General features: G+C 47.8%; 1 protein-coding gene across 1 annotated transcript; it reads left to right on the top strand.

Moving 5' to 3' along the window:
* Window positions 1–9801: 9801 nt before the first annotated feature.
* Window positions 9802–22086, top strand: SLC15A2 (solute carrier family 15 member 2). Its single transcript, XM_053471920.1, has 23 exons — window positions 9802–9928; window positions 11070–11131; window positions 12225–12312; window positions 14024–14165; window positions 14597–14689; window positions 14770–14869; window positions 15070–15160; window positions 15345–15422; window positions 15753–15835; window positions 16095–16181; window positions 16507–16596; window positions 16774–16818; window positions 17114–17146; window positions 17339–17427; window positions 17592–17673; window positions 18175–18309; window positions 18872–19033; window positions 19248–19294; window positions 19951–20058; window positions 20389–20491; window positions 20852–20995; window positions 21113–21217; window positions 21500–22086. The coding sequence occupies exons 1-23, from the start codon at window positions 9817–9819 to the stop codon at window positions 21689–21691; spliced, it is 2271 nt and encodes a 756-aa protein (XP_053327895.1). The 5' UTR covers window positions 9802–9816; the 3' UTR covers window positions 21692–22086.
* The last annotated feature ends 368 nt before the right edge of the window (window positions 22087–22454 follow it).

Here is a 22454-nt window from a genome sequence, read left to right as displayed (position 1 = left end):
GATGATGCTCAGCGCTCTGGATGCTTTTTACGTATCGGGGAGAGATAACGAATCGCCGGTCAGCGCCTATTATCACCAATAACGTTATCTAAATAGCATTTAATTATTAATGAGGGAAGTTAATGTTATTTAGGATAAAATAAACAAATTATCCCAATCAGCGGAAATTCTACCCAAAACAATCAGTTCTTGTTAATGACGCCTCGTTAAGTAACAATCGTTATTAGTGGATCTGTCGCTAAGCAATATATTTGTATTTACCCCCCCCCAGCCGTATTAACTTCCCTGACTCTCTGGAACATTTGCATGATTATTCCTCCCCATTAAGTTGTACAGCGCTACGGAATATGATGGCGCTATATAAAACAATAAATCCTAAAATATTAATAATCCCAATCGCTAGTTGAATGTGCGATCATTCAGACTTTTCCCATCATGCACCAGCGCTCTTATTCCTTATTGGCTGCTTGTTTGGTAACAATGTATCACTTTGTAAACTGTGAACGGGAGATGCCCTGCATGCAAAAAGGTGGGTTTACCTTACACCGTCTTTAGAGAGTCCTGCCTGCTTCAAGGAAGTGAAAGACCCCCTTTTACCTATTTGCCCCCTAATTCAGCTGCTCCGTGGGGATGGGGCAAAAATACCACCTGACTCCTAATCAGAACCCAAAAATGACCCCGTTTCACGTGATTTTATTATAGTTTTTCCCCCAAATGATTTCGTTTCCATGGAAAGCGGCGCGAGGATCGCCTTCGGGATGAACGGAAGGTTTTTGTCTCGTTTTTGTCGCTCCGCTCCCCGCGGGATTCCTTCGGGTTTGTCAGAGGTTTGTAGTTTGTGACTCCGGCAGGGACCGCCGATCGCCCCCCGCGCAGAATAACGTAAAGTCAGCCACTTGTGGAGGAATTTTATGGACGCCGCGTTATCTGCGCAATAAAGACTCCGAGCGGCGGATAAGATAAGGAAATTCTAACCTTGACCAGAAAGCGAGAGGCAGTAAAAAGTTTTCGTGTCAGAGACTCGATCTCATCAAACATTGACAGGAATCCATCGGGGCTTTTGGGCGATGAGGCTTCTTGGGATAAACCGCATGAAACCCCGGACTGCCCCCGCAAGGAACAAATCGGGGACATAAACCTGCCCCACATCACACCTCACTCCCATTACACTCGCTCACTCCCATCACACCTATCACACCTCACTCCCATTACACTTCCTCACTATCACACCTATCACACATCACAACTCACTCCCATAAACCTACCTGATATAGTTCTCACCATCACACCTATCAATCACAACTCATTCACATGACACCTATAACCCCACATCACACCTCACTCCCATTACACTCGCTCACTCCCATCACACCTATCACACCTCACTCCCATTGCACTCGCTCACTATCACACCTATCAAACCTCACTCCCATTACACTCGCTCACTCCCATCACACCTATCACACCTCACTCCCATTACAATTCCTCACTATCACACCTATCACACATCACAACTCACTCCCATAAACCTACCTGATATAGTTCTCACCATCACACCTATCAATCACAACTCATTCACATGACACCTATAACCCCACATCACACCTCACTCCCATTACACTCGCTCACTATCACACCTATCACACATCACAACTCACTCCCATCACACCTATAGCCCCACATCACACCTCACTCCCATTACACTCGCTCACTATCACACCTATCACACATCACAACTCACTCCCATCACACCTATAGCCCCACATCACACCTCACTCCCATTACTGGGAGTGAGGTAAGAGCTGGGCCCAGCCTGGGAGACGAATCGCACAGGGGCTCCATGTATTTGCCCCTTCTGGATTCCTCCAGTTGCATGTAAGGGCGCCGGTATCAGCAAAGGGCGCAGATTATCCACGATATAAATATCTTATCATATATGCGGAACACAAGATCGTAGAGGAAATTCCACAGATTTTATTAATGAACCGCGTGGCACCCAGTGGGTTAATCCCGAAATGCCACGTGTCTCACAGGTTCGGTATATTTCCTGACATTACTGTTTCTATAGACGGCACTTCGCTACATCACGCGCTGATACAGTAACGAGATATCGAAAGGTTGGACTTTGATCAATCTGGCAGATATCCAGTGTCATGGCGACGGGGTAACAGAACGCAGCCGAGAGGGGTACTTGTTTGAAATTCTGTATATTAACCCTTCTCGTGAGTTTCGTGCGCAGTATAAGCCGCTGGCCGGGCAAATAAAACGGAAAAAGCAGCAGATTGCAATTCCACTTCCTACCAGAGAGGGCGCCTGTTACTGAGGGGATGCTGGTCCCCGGGGACACTCTAGGGTGAGTGCGCGGTGCCCAGGTGCCCCAGTAGGGAAGGAGCCCAACAAGGTCCCATAGCAGCTCGTGCAGAAGTGAAGTGAAGAAAGGGCTCTGCACGACTTCCGGGGGGGGGGAGCTGAATGAGCTGCACTGGAAGCGGGAGAGTATGTGTGCGTGTATAGTGTCAGAGTAACTCTATATATACACATACTAAGACACATTTAAGAAACACATGCTCCCTCTTACACATACACATCCATGCTCACACACACTTACATATACACATCCATGCTCACACACACTTACACATACACATTCATGCTCACACACACTTACATATACACATTCATGCTCACACACACTTACACATACACATCCATGCTCACACACACTTACATATACACATTCATGCTCACACACACTTACATATACACATTCATGCTCACACACACTTACACATACACATCCATGCTCACACACACTTACATATACACATTCATGCTCACACACACATACATATACACATTCATGCTCACACACACTTACACATACACATCCATGCTCACACACACTTACATATACACATTCATGCTCACACACACTTACATATACACATCCATGCTCACACACACATACAGATACACATTCATGCTCACACACACATACATATACACATCCATGCTCACACACACTTACACATACACATCCATGCTCACACACACTTACATATATACATCCATGCTCACACACACTTACATATACACATCCATGCTCACACACACTTACACATACACATTCGTGCTCACACACACTTACATATACACATCCATGCTCACACACACTTACATATACACATCCATGCTCACACACACTTACATACACACATCCATGCTCACACACACTTACATATACACATCCATGCTCACACACACTTACATACACACATCCATGCTCACACACACTTACATATACACATCCATGCTCACACACACTTACATATACACATTCATGCTCACACACACTTACATATACACATTCATGCTCACACACAAACACTTGTACATACATTCTACCGCTAACATACGTACTCTCTATTGTTTTCTCTCCCATCTAACTCACGTGAAGCTTTTTTCCGGTTGCTCGCACGTGTGTGAGCAGCATCGCTTTTACTGCGGGGTCATGTAACATTAGCGTGTGTAAGTGTATGGTGTTAGCGTGGGTGTGCGCGTCACCGTATGATGTCAGAGGAGAGCCTACTGTTAGTGGTCGCTGGGAGACAGACGGTAAGAGAGAGTGTGCGTGTGAGTGTATGGCACTGCAGCGAGTCTGTATGTGTTTATGGGGGGCAGGAAGAAATACTGAGCTCAGGGGCCACTAACCCTAGGCTCAACCCTGCATGTTCTCTCCCTAAATCTACCCCTTTAGCGATGGCTTCCGATCAGGACATTTTTAAAATACGGGAACGCGTCTCACCCACCAGCTTCCCCCAGCTGTCCGCGTCTCACAAACCGGGATTCACCGGGCTGAATCCAAAACTCACAGGAGAGAAGAAGGGGTCCGAGGAGGCAAAACACCCGACGGCAAACAGCTGGCTTCACGATTTCTTTATTTATAGAGAATTCTGTAAAATGAGGTCAGAATGCGTCATTTCGGGATTCGTTAGAAATTGTCTTTTATTTCCACATTTCAGTAACGTTTGCAATAATATTCTTTCCAGAAACGACTGAAGAAAGAAAGGTATTCCTCGCGGCGGTAAATCCGGATCTCCTGACCAACCGATGGAAAGCGAGAGAATGTGAAACGCGCTCCACGAAGTGACGATTAAATCCCAGCGCAGGACGGCCGAGGAGCCACGAAACACTCAAATGCATTAAACAGAGGAAAGCGCGCTCAGCGATCAAACAGGAATATTAAAAGAGCGGGAAACCCGGGGCGGCCGACCAAATCCAAACGCGTCGGGAACCCTCGGTGGCGAAAAGCGAGACGGGAGAAACACAACAGGGGATTCCTCACTGATTCGTGACACTCGTGAACGTGGCTCCCGCGCGGGGATTTATTTTCATTAAAATGTTTCAAGTTTTAAGCAATAATCACATGAAACAAAGGAATGCCACAAAAAGGGATAATTCCTGTGATTTGACTCCATCGGCCCCGTGAGACTCTATAACCCCCCCCGTCAGCCACGGAATCCACGTCTTTAGAGCGGTAATCCTGAGTCTGTAATCTCGCTGCTGATACGGCGGCTCTCTGCGTGCCAAGGGCCACACTTCATTTATCTGCGCTATTAAAGGAGCGGAGAGAGTCGCTGAAATGCGTGTCAGGAATGGAACCCCGCAGGAAGCCTTTCCATGACGGGCGATGCAGTTCATGCAGCATGCGGTGGCTGCAGCCCACAGGCCGTGGTATCTGCCGCGCGAACTCGTCGGTTACTGCATTATTTACTTTTATATATTTATTTATCCGTGGCATCCACTCACCATCCTCTGCCATTTGTGAAGTGAGTTCTCGTGAGTCGGGATGTCTTTGGCCCCAAATAACTTCCCAGTGCCATCTTTATCAAAACGTTTGCCAGTGCCATCTATTCCCTCAAACAGCTTCTCAGGGCCACGTTTGTCCCCCACACTTACAAGTGCCATTGGAGGTCCTGTAGGCTAGAAGTGGAAGGACTTTCTGCCCCTAGGTAAACCCCACCAGAAATAATCCCATTTCCACCACCATTAGTGTCAAACATCATGACGCTTATGTCACATGACAACTCATGATGTCACAGAGTACATAATGTTTAAAGAAATGTTTAATATGTTGTGAAGTCAGTAAGTGGACACTAAAGGCGGGCACTTGATTATTTAAGTTGTTGTAATTAATACATCCTCAGACTAAACCAAGGGGTTAAGGAAGAGGCAACAAAACGTTCCTTATCCCCCCCCCGTTTATTGCATAGGGGCAGGAAGAAGTTGTTAAAGACACACGCAGCGGATTCTGCCCCCTGCACGCAGTTCAAGGGCAAAAGAAAGTTTAACAAACAGAGGATTAACCCTGATCTGCTCTCCGGGCAGAGTGGGTACTCAGGTGAGTGACAGGATAAGTGTAAGGCTGCGGGTTGGGAAGTTCACCCGAGTCGCTTTTTATAACTCCCCGCAGATAGGAGTCCTCCGGTATCAGTGCATGCGCTCAAATAACACACAATAACCGGTCATTTACACGGCGATGATAGCGATGCCGGTTATTATATTATTATTGTTGTAGCAGAGTCCATGAGTTTCACCGGGTTTAACCCCTTAATGACAAAGCCCGTACATGTACAGACTCCAAATGCATTGTTTTCAATGGGTTTAGGGACCGCCCATTGTCCTTAAGGGGTTATTTTACCCAAATCCTGTACCTACCCCTCTACGCCAAGATCTCCAAGAGCTTGGCACAGGAGGGGGGCTCTAAACTGCTGCGCGTGGACACACCATACACTCACCACACACTCACCACACACTCACCACACACTCACCATACACTCACCATACACTCACCATACACTCACCACACACTCACCATACACTCGGTGCTCCAGGGGCAAGTGATGTGTTGGCGTCAATACTAAGCTTGTTATCGGGTAAAGCCACCGACGCGGGGCAGATCCTGGCCGACGTATACGGACTCGTATGGCATGGTCTCCGGCCCTTACTAACCCCTGGCTCAGGATTAGGGGTGCAATAAATTTAAGCAAGGGTTAATGGTTAGACCATCAGGAACCACGAGTTGGGGCATCCTAGAGCCCATGATTTGGGGGTTCATCCATAATCCCCTTAGATTATGAGCCAATTAATGGGTAAATCTCAAGAATGGGACCCCCTTACCATCTGTGTCCTTGTTTAGTTTGGGCAGACCCTCTCTGGGACCCCGCGGTGAACAACAACGGATCCTGTGCATGCGCCACGTAAGGACCACTTATCTTAAAATAATGAAGTCCCTTTACATCCCTAACGTATATCTTCATAGAGATAAACAAAACAGCCACAAAACCCGCTCTGCGCCCGACAGATAATGAGAGCGTCATCGGCCCCTAAAGATAATATTACTATCGACATTAACCTTTACCCCTCGGAGGGATTCGGAGGGGTAATAAAAGAGATTGCCCTGGACTTAGAGAACTCTATATGGTTCCTCCATCATCCCAAGGAATGTATACATTTACGCCTTTAACCCTGTACCTGCTGACCTACAGCAAGGGAAATAAATACAGATTCCTAGCTGACCCCGGCAGATCCGCACCCCTTGCCCCGGGGCCATATTGGTCTAATGGGTGGGGGGGTGGGGGGGTCTCTGTTGACCCATACAACGGGAATTCAGTGTAAAGGTCCTGATTTTGTAGGCGGTGGAATCTTCATTCCATGCAGCCCTGTCCTCATCCTCGCCTGCTGCCCGCGCTGACTCCGGTACCCCTCGGACTGTGCAGATCTGGCAGACATTTCTTTAATAGATATTGGGGTCGACCCTTCCCCCGCCGCCGAATGCAACCCCTGCCCCAAATCCCACAATAATCAGCCAGCTTCCAATCTTTACAGCTCGGCGTTTTATTGTATGTTTCATTTATGCAGCATTGCTCTAGAAATGATAAGAAGCTCTTCCAGAACATACGTGACCGAGTAACACGACATACATACAAACATTGTTATTGCCGTGCGATGTCCTTACTCCAGGCGCAGGTCGGAGCCGCGTTACTCTCTGGAACATCGATCGCCTGTTCACAGAATTATTAGTTATGTCCGTCCGTCACGCAGTCCGCAGTAACACGGACCCCGCTTCATCTCACGTGTTCCAATCACCTTAATAGAGCAGCTGGAGGACTTGCTGAGTGGCAACTCGCATTCTGCCACTTCACGCGTCGCCGGCCGGGAGCAGACCGGCTTTTCATTCCCTATAAACCTGCCAGGTGTCCCTGTTGAATTTGGCCAGTCCCTCTCTGGGCACCAAACTCCTGCCCCCTTCTTCGCTCCCGATGCCGTGTTTCCTCCCCTGATGCCCCTCTCTCCCTCCCCGATGCCCCCCTCTCTCCTCCCCGATGCCCCCCTCTCTCCCTCCCCTGATGCCCCTCCCCCCGATGCCCCTCTTTTCTAGGAGGTGAGAATGTTTGCTGGGTATGAGGGGATCGCAGGGTTCTACGGCCCTAAAAGCCCCGATAATGTGTATAGAAACAGCAGGGAACGGCTTTATAAATTAAACGGGGTAAATAAACCCCATTATTCTTCTAATAAATGCCCCCCTCAGTTAAACGAGGTGCTGCCTCTCATAGCAAAATAACTAAAACACCGTCACATATTAACACGCAAACTCACTCCAAGCTTACATGTACATACAAACCATCCCGCCATCTCTTCCTCACATCACTGAACACACATGCTGAAAGCGAATACTAACACGCACACTCACACTCACATCATATAGCAACACAAACTCACACATGCTAACACCATACACTGACACTCACTCTAACACTGTACAGTAACAAAACACGCTAACAGCATACAGTTACTCTCACACACGCTAACACCAAACACTTTACCACCATACAGTAACGCACACTCACTCCATCACCACACACTTACACTTACACACTCACTCCATCACCACACTTACACACACTCACTCCATCACCACACTTACACATAAACACTCACTCCATCACCACACACTAACATCCAAACACTCATTGTAACACAATAGACTTACACACATACACACTCGCTCCCTCCCTCTTAACCATATTGCGCTGGGGCTGGAAAGTGGTGACAGGGGGGCAACATTTGACAGCCCCCCCCCCGGATTGTTTATAATATCTGCGATCTCCAAAATACCGGCTCATGCGCAGCCCCTGCCGGGGGAACGAATGGACTTTGAGCCTCCTGCCAGGTAACGGCGGCCAATGTTTTACCAGCCGGCTCGTTCGGGGAAACTCTCACTTTTCATTGTTTTATATAATTTGTATCAAATCAAGGGAAGTGTCCTGTGATAGACCAGCAAGTCCCTTACCCGCTTCACTCGGGAGGGCTGGCTGAGCGGCCTCCATGCTGCAGGAAGAGAAGCAGAAGCCCTAATTCTTTATATCACCGGTGGCAGCCTGTGGCAGAGCCAGCATTATATTTCTGTGTGGGATTTCCCAAAAAAATGCAGAATATGTCGCCCGTCGCCCTTAGAAACGTGCGTTATAGGAAGATCTGAGCCGCTGAGAGCAGCAATAATCGCGCAGGGGCAGCCCAGCAAAGAACGTTTCTCACCGCGCCGATGATGTAAAAAATGCCCAGTTCCATTTTACAAAAATACCAGAAAAAAAATTAAAACAGAAAGAAAAGTCGTTGGATCTTCAGACTAAACGCAGAGCTGCAGGGGTTCCAGCTGCTCCGGAACTACAACTCCCACTACGCTCCAACCACCGGCCGGAAGTCTAATCTCCTGATTATTTGCTAATATTTTAGAAGCAACAAGCAGAGGCTTTACGGCCCCCCGGGGCGGAATCATTACAATCGGCGGCTCCGGGTGTAGAAGATAGCGGGGTTTCTCGGCATCTGTCTGCAGTCGCTTTATACCGGACTGTTAATTTTTAAGAACCTCATTTGCGGTTACAACAGACATAAAGCAGAGTCCCCGGCGCCACGGCGGTGTTAATTTCACCGTGTGATTGAGTTAACTCCTTCAGCACTGGGCATGTAGGGAGTGAAAACTTTAAAACTGACTTTTAAGATAAACTTCCGGTAAAAGAGGATAAAAGATTTAACGTCGTGTACATCGTTGGACCGATTGTGCTGCCATGTGATGAACATTAGAAGGGCTCGGTCTAAATGGCCAAGTGGGACCATCTGACTAATCAAAGTCTACGGGGGAACGGACTTCACTAGCATTCTTCTAAAGAATCAGCTAAATGTGGAAAATTCACCAAAATATCACGACTGAGTCCTGGGTCACACAGATCAAAGGGAAACCGATGTTAGCAGGTTTCGTTGCCACGGCAGAAGCTCATTGCAGCCAATATGGTACAACTACTAGTGTGAGTAGTGTGATTCCCTTTCTGTTTGCCGTTGTGTGTCAGCTCATTTGTTGTCGTTATCTAGTTGGGAATATTTTAGGAATAAAGGGATCCGTCTGACGCGTTTCACTCCCACTGTAAGGGGTTTTTTACAGAATCTGCCACGGTGAATGAAACGCTGGATGTGCTTGGAATGTGGCCATTTTGCCTTAAACCCAATCACATGACTGCGCGGCGTTCCTTTACTGCTGATTGTAAACAAGTATCCATTACAGAAAAAAACAAAAAACCTTCTCTCCCAAGCCAAGAATTTCATAAAAAAAAAAAAGAGTCTGGAAGATCTTGTGACAAAAACACGGCCCTCGCCTATGGATCGGGGATCGGCCAAAGGTTAGCAGCGAGGAGCGCGTATCTCTCCTCACGGAGGAAGGCGATTGGCAGCTGCGGCGAGAAGGCGGGGACTTCCCTGTGAATGATTGACAGGATTCGGGAGAAGAAGAAAAATAGATGCTCCGCGTGGGGTTTGCGCAGTGCGTCTGAGGACCTGGATGCTGCAACCATGGGGGACGACGTGAAGACGGCAGGTAACTCGGTGGGAGGGCACGACTCGAGTGTGAGTGTGGTCTGGATACAAAGTATCAGAGCAAATCCCCCGCGAACACGAGGATCGGACGGCCAAAAAATACAAAACTGAGAGATAATCGGAAATGACCAAAAATAGATATTTTTATTGTTTTGTTGCATTTTGTGCTCTGCTGGTTCTGCATTTTTTCTTTATTTCTTAATTGATTGTTTTTTATATTTTTATATATAATATTTTGAACAGAAATAAGGGATGGGGAGAGGGAATATGTGGCGTTCGGGGAGGCGTTTTGTTAGCTGAGGATAATGGGAGTTGTATTTCCCTGCAGCTGGCAAAGTATCTCCGCTTAGTAAATCCACCGGTCCGCAGCGCCAAATAAAAGGTCCAGGCTGATCCATCGCGTTCCTGATAACAGGCGCATGCGCATCCGACCCCCGGAGAAAGCGTTTGCCGAGTTACAGGTCACGGCGTCTCTGGGCCGTAGCAGCGCGTCAGACACGAGGGGTCATTTCAGGTTAATCTGAAGAGGCCCCCCGGGGCCGGGCTGTGCCAGAGAGGAAATATTTTATACTTTATCTAAAAATATCCTGGAAAAACAGGCAACAAACGCTGCATGGGAGTGAATAGACCGGGGGGGGGGTCCGTTAACCATTGAATGGGACCCCCGCTTTGTAACATGGCTGTAGAATAAAGCAGCGTGACGCGGGTTTGGCGCAGGCTCGGGTGAAATTCTTGCATTGTTACGTTGCGTATCGGGGCAGATCCGGCGAAGCGACCCAAACGGTTCCCAGATGTTTGGGAAACTTGATAATTCCTACCATACATTAACCTGTGTGGTACCTCTATGGAATCTCTGGGCCAAACCTTTACTGTACTGAGTGGTGGATAAGTGGAACAGCCTCCCAGCAGAAGTAGGAATTGTAAATATGTATGGAATAAACATATGGCTCCTGTATGTTAGACGAGACCAAGGAATGATTACGGTTTAAAGGGGTTAACTTTCCCGGTGCCGTGCGTTGCTCCCAGCAGGGGTGGGAGGAGGCAGGAACACTCAGGGAGAGTTGAGAGATTTTAGAAGAAAGCCACTCATACGTAGAAGATGCCTGCGCCTCCCGCTCACCCCCGTCTTCTCTCCTCCTCAGGACAAAAAAAAGGAATCGCAAAACTATTCTCCACCGTATCCAGCCCGACCAAGAAAGTGCCGGTAAGTTGGCCATTAACTCATTCATGCCCTATTACAGGGAGAAAGCATTCATATTACCATTGTCACAAGCGCGTCTTACTTCAAAACGATCACAAATTGGTTAAATGGCTTTAAATGGTTAAAATTTACTCTCCCTCACCCCACACCGAACCTTAATCCCAGTTAACATTAACCAGCTCGGCCCCCACTAGGATATAATAATACATATAATATAATAATACATATATAATATATATATAATTTAATATAATAATACATATATAATATATATAATATAATATAATAATACATCAGTCGCCCCACCGGGTGCTGTAAGGGAATAGGCGGCCCTTTGGCCGAAGATTTTATGGGTTTAGCTCTCCTGCCTAATAATCCCAGCTGTAGAATCGCATGGAAGCGGGACACACAGCTAAAGAAAATAGTTTGGACACAACAGGCGAATGCTTCGTTCATTTGGGTCTATTCACTAAGAAGTCGGGAGGTCAATCAAGTAAAGGGTTAACTCAACTGAGCAGACTCGACCCTGGTCTCATGCCTGCGCACACTAACACTACAAAACAACTCTGAGATTCACTAATGTATGGGCTGTTAGTGAGGCCATGCGAGTTCCTGCAACTTGACGTTTTGCGAGCTACAGGCGAGGGTGCGCGAGTGCGATGCGAGTCTGCATGCCCTCGCCTACAACTCGCAAAACTACAACACAAAGAAACAAGGACTGACTGAGGTGGAAGTCTTTACAGCAGGAAAACTCGATGATATATCATGGTGGCGAGAGGAGCCGATGCCTCTGTTTGGGCCAGTAAATAATCTCGGAAAATAAAAACATTAATTTAACCCCTTGGAGTATTGTATGCTCTGATAATGTATTAGAAAAGGGGGGATTATCGCTGCCCTGCGCCTTTTCCTAAATATCACACACAGCACAGGGTATAACCAGCTAACTGCCCCTTTCTGGCCGATCTGGCTGGAGTTTTTATTTTTTCGGGCTGGATTTATGTTTTATTGAAGTTACTTTGTTAATTGGAATTATTGTGAAATTTTACCCAAAGAATCACATTCAGGACTAAAAATCATTCTGTATCCCCCCCCCCAGAGACTATGCGGCACCAACTACCCTCTGAGTATCCTCTTCATCATCATCAACGAGTTCTGTGAACGATTCTCCTACTATGGCATGAAAGGTAAGGAGTGGGGGGGGTTAAGAAGGGCAAATTAATTAATCAGGCTTTTTTGCCACATTTATAAAGAGACAATCAGGATCAAACTGGAAACGTGCACCAGTCTGTATGAAATTCTACTGGTTTCCATGGTGACTGCACCACGATGAGAACCTTTGCTCTTTGGTCAGAGTATGATATATATATATTCAGCTTTTTTAAAAAAATAACACGAATCTCTCAGCAGCTTTAAGAACAGAACTCAAGCCACGAAGTTATCATTATTTAAGCATTTCTGGTGTAACCCGGGGAGGGCCGCCATGGGGGCAATGTTTCCCTGGGATGCTTTGATTTGAAGATTTTGGGCCACTGATTGGCGTTGATTGTAATTCCACCTTTACAAGTACTAAAGGCAGCTTTCACCCCTCGCTTGATCCTTTCTGTGCTCCCCATTTCCGGTAACTGAACCTGTTTTTGAGGTCAGGTCTTATCTCTCCATCTTGCAGATCTTTAAATATTTAGAACCTGGTTTATAACTGGTGCAGGACTCTGCGCTGCTAAAGAGTAACCACAGAGGACACAGGTTAATCGTCATAAATATCAGGGGAATTGTCTTATTTCTGCGGGACAAACAAAAACCTTAGAAAGAAGAGATTTGGAAATTATTAACAAGGAGGCGGGGGCGGACTTAAAAAATACAAGCAGTAAGGTGCGGAAATGTGGGGAATCCGCCAATCTGCTTCTGGACCCGTATCTCTACACATCTTGAATAAAATTCCTGAAATATTTGCCCCGTTTGTTCTGTGCCCTTCACTTTGTTTGCCCGGGGCAGGGCGGTCGCTCTTTAACCCCTTGATGAAAAGATACGGAGGGAACTCGCCCAACGAACCCAATATAAACCAGTAATAGCAATAAACTTAGACTCTTCCCAGAGGTTAGCGGTGGATTCCTGCCCATCGTTTATTAAGTTTTATGGCCAATAAAATGCAAGGACGCCGATACCAGGAGGTTTTTGCAGCCAAATTTTGAGATAAATGGAAAGATAATTACTGGAGAGGTTGAGCCGCGCATGTTGTAAATCCAGATATCGGAATTTCTGGACTAGTGTTGGTTTAATTTGGCTTTTGAGCCGGGCCAGTTCTGTCAAACATCCATGTGAAGCGGCCAAAGAGGGGCCCTCGAGACACGGCTGGGGTCAGAAAAAATGGCGTGGTCTCTGCGGAGCATGATGGGAGTTGGAGTTACAAAGCATGTACCTGTTGGTCAAAGAGCTGACTCACACATCATAAAAAATGTCCCTGATTGTTCTGGGGTTTAAAATTCACAATTAAGGGGCCCCTGACACAGATACGCCGAGGATAGAATATGTATTTAATCTATACATTGCGCTCCCCTGAGTGCCAGCAAATGCGTGGATCAACGTTTGTCCGTAGCTGTGGTTTCGATTGTACTTTCCTCTACTTGGTGTAAAAGTTTACTAGAATCCCTGCTCTTCAGGGGTGGAGCCCTGTAAGCAGTGGGCAGGGAGATTCCTTATATGGTTATAAAATGTAGGAAGGGGGGGCATTGACCATAAGTGGGTGGAGCTACACTCTGATCGTGCAACTGGCGTAATTCTCATCATGTATTAAGGGGTGAAGAACGCAGGAGTTTTTCTTTCTCCTTCAGTCTTAGTAAATCTCTCCTTTTGGGTTTTTTCGGCCATCATATATAACGTTTTTCTCCCTCCTTCCAGCCGTCCTCACCTTGTACTTTGTAAACTACCTGAAATGGGATGAGAATCTGTCCACCACGGTGTACCATGCCTTCTCCGGACTCTGCTACTTCACCCCGATCATCGGAGCCCCCATCGCTGACGTCTGGCTGGGGAAATTCAAGTAAAAATCCTCGTTTTTCTCCTCTATTTGACTCAGTTTAAGTTTTTAACTTTTTATGCCTAAAATATCCAAGCCTCGCGCCCAATAAACTGACTACAATATGGGGGGAGATATATACATGCCCGGGGCTATAGGTAACATCTTATTGTCAGCCCTGACCACCCCTCTATGTGTCACGCCGACACGGTCAAAGAGGGGCACTTTAATTTTAGGGGGTGTGGTTAGAGGTGGTGCTGTGGGCGGGGCTTTACAAAGACTTTTTATATGGCTCCACCAGATGTTGCGTTCCTCAACATTTTCCCCCAAACATTTACTGACGATAGTAAATCCCTTCAGTAAGTCACCAGAGCACGGGCTGGGCTACGCGGTTCTGTGCCCCCCGACGAGACGTTGTAACCCCAAGACGCTGACTTCTCCTTGTGTTTTTGCAGCACCATTTTTTGGCTCTCCATCCTGTACGTGATTGGCCACATCATAAAATCGGTCGGCGCCATCCCGACGATAGGAAACTACGATCTTCATGTGTAAGTGAGCCCGCCAACACTCACGCGGCTCGATCCACACTCACCCTCTGCTGCTGTAAATAACATGGTTTCCATTCCAGGGCTTTGTCCATGATCGGACTGGTCGCAATTGCCTTCGGCACAGGGGGGATCAAGCCGTGCGTGTCGGCGTTCGGGGGGGATCAGTTTGAAGAAGAACATGTAAGGATTTCTTTGTTTTCCCTTCTTAAATAAGCCATGGAGAGCGGGGGGGGGGGGATTTCATCCACAAGAGAGAGACCCTGATGGAGAGACGATCAATTAATAAAAACAATAAAAAAAACAATAAAAACAATCAATGATTTACGTTTTATGGAAAATTCTGTGTTTAAGGAAAATTTTATATTTTTTTTCTTGTTTAGGCAAAAGAAAGAGCTAAATTCTTCTCCATTTTCTACCTGTCCATCAACGCTGGGAGCCTCATTTCCACGTTTGTGACCCCGGTACTCAGAGGTGAGTGGCATTATCCTCACAAGGCATCCATTTAATGGTCGCAGGGCCGCGGCCTACGTGGGGTGCGGTTCATGGCGGGCCCTCCAGGTACTCCGAGCCGCCATTTTGTCCACGCTCCCCATGTCCTCGGCATTAGGTACGGAAGCCCCTGACTGACTCGTGTTTCCGTGTTTCCGTGTTCCAGGTGACGTTCAGTGCTTCGGAACGGATTGCTACGCGTTGGCGTTTGGGGTACCGGCGGCGCTGATGCTCGTGGCTCTCGGTAAGTGCGCTCAGGAAATGCGAGTGTCGGCCATCAGCGTTAATAAGACCGGATCCGGTATTCAGAAGCAGCCTCCATGTTCTGGCTTCATCCAGTTTGTCCTCATCGTGCGTCTGTTTCCAAAACACGGCTCCGCTGAATGTGTCTGTGTGTGAATTGTGGTTTTTGGTTGATACAATAAGTGGCTCTTTGTACCTGCGCGGTATCTGAGAGGCCATTGTTTCGCTCGTCCTCGCAGCGTCCCCCGTTAGGGAATTTCAGGGCTTTTGTCGCTGTCCGATCCGTTTAACCCCGGCTCCCTCCGCTTGTCTCTCTGATTCCGTTTTGCAGTGGTGTTTGTTGGCGGCAGCGGGATGTATAAGAAAAACCCCCCGGAAGGAAACGTTTTATCGTCCGTCTTCAAATGCATCGGAGTAAGTTTCCCGGACAGCGCCTTCCGCCATGTTTTCCGCCATGTTTTCCGTTAACGATCGCCATTTTAGCGAAGTCACAAAGTACGAGAAACGTCGGCCGAGGTCCATGATCTACAACTACGGGAGCCCTCGGGACAGCAGATCACGGGGATCCCATCCCTGGGGGTCCCGTCCTTGGGGGTCCCGTCCCCGGGGGTCCCGCGTCGCTAGCTTTTGGGCTGATTTATTAATTATGGGTTTGCTATGTTTTTTCATTTAGTTTGCGTTGAAGAACCGTTGGCGTCACCGATCCAAAGAGCATCCAAAGAGAGAGCATTGGCTGGACTGGGCCAATGAGAAATATCCGGTGAGATAACACAGCCGGCGTGATGACATCATAGTGTAAAAAACATTATTTAACCTGATCTGATGTCAATGTCTAAAACCGTCACGGCTGTCACGGTAATCAGAGTGCAGCCATAATACAGATTAACGATTTCACTCACGGGAGTGGGGACACACACTCCCGCGAGTGTACCCCTGACACTGGGGGAAAAACACTGAGAAATCTTCATGCAGAGGCAAAATCCTGGGAATCTGCCCATCCCCCCCTACAACAACTCCTTAGTGACCCAATTCCTAATTATTCGGAGTCTAAAGCCGCTAAAACTGCAATAAACCTTTATTCACAGAAAAAAATCATTACAGAAGTGAAGATGGTGACGCGAGTTCTCTTCCTCTACATTCCTCTTCCCATGTTCTGGGCTCTTTTTGACCAACAGGTAAGAATGACATTAAGGGGCCGGAGGACTTCATTCATCCGTGCGTGCGTGCGCGCGCGTGAATGGGGACAGCAAACCTCCCAACATTTCAAAATGTGAACGAGGGACACTTTTCAAAAAAATAATCTTGCGAAACCGAAACAAGCGATTGCTCTACGATTTTCTTTGCCTTTCCAGGGATCCAGGTGGACTTTACAAGCTACGAGAATGGACTCCGACTTTGTGAGTTCTTTTTAGAATTATTGTTGTTATTGTTGTTATTGTTGTTATTAGTATTGTTGTTGTTATTGTTGTTGTTATTGTTATTATGGTTGTTATTATTGTTGTTATTATTGTTATTGTTGTTGTTATTATTGTTGTTATTATTGTTGTTATTATTGTTATTGTTGTTGTTGTTATTATTGTTGTTATTATTGTTATTATTATTGTTGTTATTAAAGGTGTTTATATGATGCGAGCAGCGATCGCGGACGTAGAGCTTGCCATTCGCTAACGCTGTCGATCTCGTTGTTTTCAGGGTGGATTCGTTATTCAGCCGGATCAGATCCAGGTAAAACTCGATCCTCCTGCTCTATGATTACTTGGTTATTTTATGAATTATTAACCGCTTACATGCTGGGCTTCCTGAGAGCACAGAAAGGAGCATTAAGTTGTTTAAATGATTACCCTGCAATAGAAATGATTCCTGCTTATACCGCGCCCCCCAAAGACCCCAAGTAACCAAATCAAGTCTCGTTGGCAGGTAATGAACCCCCTCTTGATCCTGATCCTGATCCCAGTCTTTGATCTTGGGCTTTATCCGCTGCTCAGAGCCTGCAAGATCAACTTTAAGTGAGTACGGGCACCACGTGGGGTCTTCTAGTAAAGAGACGGACCCCGTTCTGCATCCCCCGCTTCTCTATCTTAATACTTTAATAGCTGCTTGTAAATCTGAATAAAGCTGTGACTGACAACAGAACCCCGACCTGTAAATACAATCTATTTTTCCTCCTCAGGCCTATCCAAAGAATGGCTGCGGGAATGATTGTAGGAGCTCTGGCGTTTGTAGTGGCCGCTATTGTAGAAATCCAGATCAATGTGAGTATCTGCTCCATTGAGTGTGGCTCAATCCTCTGCCACTCCTGACAAACCTTCTCCACTCTGACACTGTCTGCATTCCCCTCCACGGATCTTGTCCCAGCTGCATGTACAGATTATAAACTCTTCTTCCAATCCTGTACAGATTATAAGCTCTTCTTCCAATCCTGTACTGGCTGCATGCCCTTCCTCTATTCCTGTGCCAGTTATATACTTTTCCTCCACTCCTGTACGGTTTATATACTTTTCCTCCACTCCTGCACCTGCTACATCTTCTTCCACCAGCCCCGTGTGAATTATATGCATGCACTCCACTCCTGTACCAGCTACGTACTTTTCCTCCAATCCTGTAATGACGATGCGTTCTTCCTCCACTCCCATGCCAGTTATAGCCTCTTCTTCCACTCCTGTCACCCACAAAACCCAGCTCTCTGCCTCATAAATGATACAAAATAACACAAAACCGCTAAACTGAACAAAATAATTCTGCCTTCTATGTAGAAAACGATCCCGCTTGTTCCCAAAGCCGGGGAGTGCTACCTGCAGGTCCTAAACATGGCCAACAAGGATGTAACAATCAAGATCCCGCAGAATAATCCCTTCACCCAGCCCAGCCTGAATGTCGAAAACTACCAGGTGAGCCTTTCCACGAAGTGCCGAGCCTTTCCACGAAGTGCCGAGCCTTTCCACGAAGTGCCGAGCCTTTCCACGAAGTGCCGAGCCTTTCCACGAAGTGCCGAGCCTTTCCACGAAGTGCCGAGCCTTTCCACGAAGTGCCGAGCCTTTCCACGAAGTGCCGAGCCTTTCCACGAAGTGCCGAGCCTTTCCACGAAGTGCCGAGCCTTTCCACGAAGCGCCGTCCCCGCGTTATACGAACCGCTTATAACGCGAGATTATTTCACTTTAATCGAAATTCCCATTTGAAAAGCCTGAAGTGGCTTACTGGCAGCTGGACGTTTACTGTTACTGGACTACAAGGCCCATTATCCTCCGCCATGATGGTTAGGGGCACGGAGCCTTGAAATCTGTTCATCTATCGCTTGTTAATGGTGGGTGCGGGGGGGGGCAATCTCATGGCCCAGGGGCTTTAATCAGCCGGACTGTATAGATACAGAGACAGTAACAATCCTTCTGTGTGTTAGGGTACGTTTTAGGTGGCGTGCGTGTCATGTGACTCTAACGTTCCTTCTCTGCGCAGGATCCAGAATACATAAAATTGAATCTTACCGGTCAGGGATTCGATGGTAAAATCCAAGTGAGCCACGATTCAGACACCGAATGTCCAATCATCCTCCACGAGAAATCCAATTACTCCTTACTGATCTACCAGGACGGCAGCGGGAACGTAACCTGCAAACAGGTGAGAGACCCGGGGGCCGAAACATCCCAGAGTCCAGAAACCTCCTGACACCAGCTTCAGACGGGCGTAAAGTTACCCCCAGAACGCACAGAAAAGGGCGTTACAAATAATTCCAGATTCCCAGGCCACGTGCGGACTGCTTCACTTTTTATAATAATTTATATCGTACGTCTGATTATAGCACAAAATATTCATTTTCTTTATTTTGTTTTAGTACATAGATGAGAAAACCAAACCTGCCAACGGATTAGCGTCTGTAAGGTACGGGAAATGAACATGCGCCGTGTCCACCAGCCAGGTGTCCCTTTTGGCCAGTCCCATTCCCAAATCCATATGCCCCTCTCTCCTCCCAGATACTGCCCCCCTAATGCCCCTCTCTCTTCTCCCCCGATGCCCCTCTCTCCTCCCTGATACCCCTCCCCCCCTAATGCCCCTCTCTCTTCTCCCCCGATGCCCCTCTCTCCTCCCTGATACCCCTCCCCCCCTAATGCCCCTCTCTCTTCTCCCCCGATGCCCCTCTCTCCTCCCTGATACCCCTCCCCCCTAATGCCCCTCTCTCTTCTCCCCCTGATACCCCCCGTTGCCCCTCTTTTCTAGGAGAATGTTTGCGGGGTATGAGGGTACCGCAGGGTTCTACAGCCCTAAAAGCCCCGATAATGTGTATAGAAACAGCAGGGAACGGCTTTATAAATTAAACGGGGTAAATAAACCCCATTATTCTTCTAAATGCCCCCCAGTTACACAATTAACCCCACCCAAGCCAGACCTCTAACCACACCTCCTACAACAAAATAGCCCGGTGTGGGTTAACTCACCCGACCGGCCAATTTGTCTCCTTTTTTTTGGGGAGGTCACCATAGAGATCTCTCTGTCCAATAGCAACGCGGCTTCATGATGACTGTTTTTTCACCCCATAGATTTATAAGTTTAATCGACTCCAATCTCACTGTGACGGTCGGCGACAAACAGGCTTCCATTGCCGGAAAATACGGAGATTCGGCGTATCTGTCGAATAAGAGAGGAAAGTAAGTGCCTGCTTTTTTGCAAATAATTTTTTGAGCTGGAAAACAAAGTCTTAGAATCTGAAAATCTATAGAAACGGGGAGGAAAATCTAAAATCCAATTAAAATGTGAGAATAACAGAAAAAAAGCCCCTGAAAGGTGAGTGAAAGGGAATACCGAAGGGTCAGCACCCGGCGCGTCTTCCATCACCAGCCGGAGAAGAGCCGACGGGAACCGCGATCGCCGACGGGAACAGCGATCGCCGACGGGAACAGCGATCGCCGGCGGGCTTTAGCAGAACCCGGCCCAATCCCTTCCGCGTTTGGCTAATTGTTGCCTCTCCGTTTACACAGAATACAGGCGAAGGTCGTTATTGGGAATGCCACGGACACCACGTACACGGTGGACCTCGGGTTACTGGATTTCGGAGGAGCCTACACTGCAATCCTCGACTGGGTAAGAAACGGGGAGGAAGAAACCCTGTGCCGGATTCCCAGAAGCGCCAATGAATTCCACCCTTTTAACCTCATTGTTTGGGGGATCCTAAAACGGCGCAGAGTCTGCAGGGGAGGAGAAGGCCAAACGATCTCAGCACCGGGGGTCCGGCTGCCAGTCCTGATAATCGAGACCCCTGACCCTACAGCCCAAAGCTCGGTCGTCGGGACTATCCTTGGTTATTTGGGAATCTTGGCAGATACTCATCGGTCTCTTACTACAAGCTGTAAAGTCCGATCCTAAACCCGTAAACCGCCTGGAGCTTTGCTTGTTCCAGCCGTCCGTCTGTCTGTCTAATACCCGCATCCTCTGTCTCTTTAGACCGGCGGCACCATCACCACCGTGCTGACCAATGACGTCGAACCCAACAGCTTCCACGTGGCCTGGCAGATCCCGCAGTACGTGCTGCTCAGCGCCGGGGAGGTCATGTACTCCATCACCGGCTTGGAGTTCTCATACTCTCAGGTACCGGCGCACCTCCGGGGGTCCGAATAAACGCGGGACGCGCTTCCTATAAATAAGAGATTCCGCAGCCTCCGTACAACCAAGAAGAAAATAATCTGCCTCCTTTTTCCTCCCCAGGCTCCAGCCAGCATGAAATCGGTGCTGCAGGCCGGATGGCTTCTCACCATTGCGTTCGGGAACGTTATTGTGCTGATCGTGGCCCAGGCCAGCTCCCTCGCGCAGGTATTAAAGCTGTTATTGGTTTTTTTTTATCATTCTTTACCCCGAACACGTGACGCGCGAGACGGCGGCCGGTTGGGAGTCCGCGAGACGGCAGCCGGTCTAAGAACGAGAACATAAGCTTTGGTAACCATGTGATCCATTTAAAGCAAACCGCTACGATGAATCGAGACCGTAACGCTCTCCCCCCGGCGGGCGGCTCAGAGACTCCGAGTGACGGCGCCGCGCTCTCTCCCGGGAATCTCTCTCTATCGCCGGCGTCTCACCGCCTGTCTATTCTTGCAGTGGGCCGAGTTCATCCTCTTCGCTGCTCTCCTGGTCGCCGTCTGCATCATATTCTCCATCATGGGATATTTCTACGTCCCCGTTAACCCCGACGACCTCAAGGAGGACGACGAGAAGGACTGGAGCGACGAGAAGAAGAAGCTGCCGGGCGATCACTTCGAGCTCAGCGAGGACAAGAAAACCAAAATGTAGACTGAAGCGGGGGTCCGGAGCGCGAGGTCTCTCTATTCCATTCCGTGTGTTTTTTCTCTTCTGACTCTTTTGAAAAACAAAATGTATTTTCCTTCGTTGACTTTCGTTACTTTTAATGAATTAACAAATTGTCAGAACCGGACTATGACATCATCAGGCAGCTCCGTGCGCCAGGACCGCGGCCGCCCGTTACCGGAAGTTACCGGAACGCGCCAGAGCTCCGGGACGCAGCACTTTATCTTCCGGAGGCCGCGCTGTGAGGATCTCTCAGGACATTATGCCGAAGTATTACGCAACCCGCGGACGCCCAACGCGTTTTGCACAGCTGTATTATTTGTCTGTAAGATTTTTCTGTAAATCACTACGAACGTTAAAAATAAAGTTTTACTGCCGTGTATCGGGAGGCCTGATGGAGACGGCGGCAGCTTTTACAAAAACCGCACTTATTCAACCCAAACAAGTTGGTTTTCCAAAAAAATACTTTAAGTAAATAAAAAAACAAAAAAATCAGGGCTTCTGGTAGCGGCTCAGCCGAGAAGTCAAAATATTAATGTTAGGGAATTAAAAATGTGTTTTTGGAGAGTATTTTGAGCAGAAAAGGCTGAGTTTGGTAGAAAGGCTTCCGTCTGGAATGATTATTACGTTTATTGAGGCACTCGGCTGGCGTGATGGGATTTACCCCGGGGTACCCCATGGGCGGATATATGTGGTTTGTGCCGGATATAGACTGCCGACCAATGAGCCAAGTGGGGGCAACAGACCC

This window comes from Spea bombifrons, chromosome 7 (assembly GCF_027358695.1).
Source record: "Spea bombifrons isolate aSpeBom1 chromosome 7, aSpeBom1.2.pri, whole genome shotgun sequence".
Taxonomy (NCBI): Eukaryota; Metazoa; Chordata; class Amphibia; order Anura; family Pelobatidae; genus Spea; species Spea bombifrons.
This window is presented reverse-complemented; position numbering and strand designations above follow the sequence as displayed.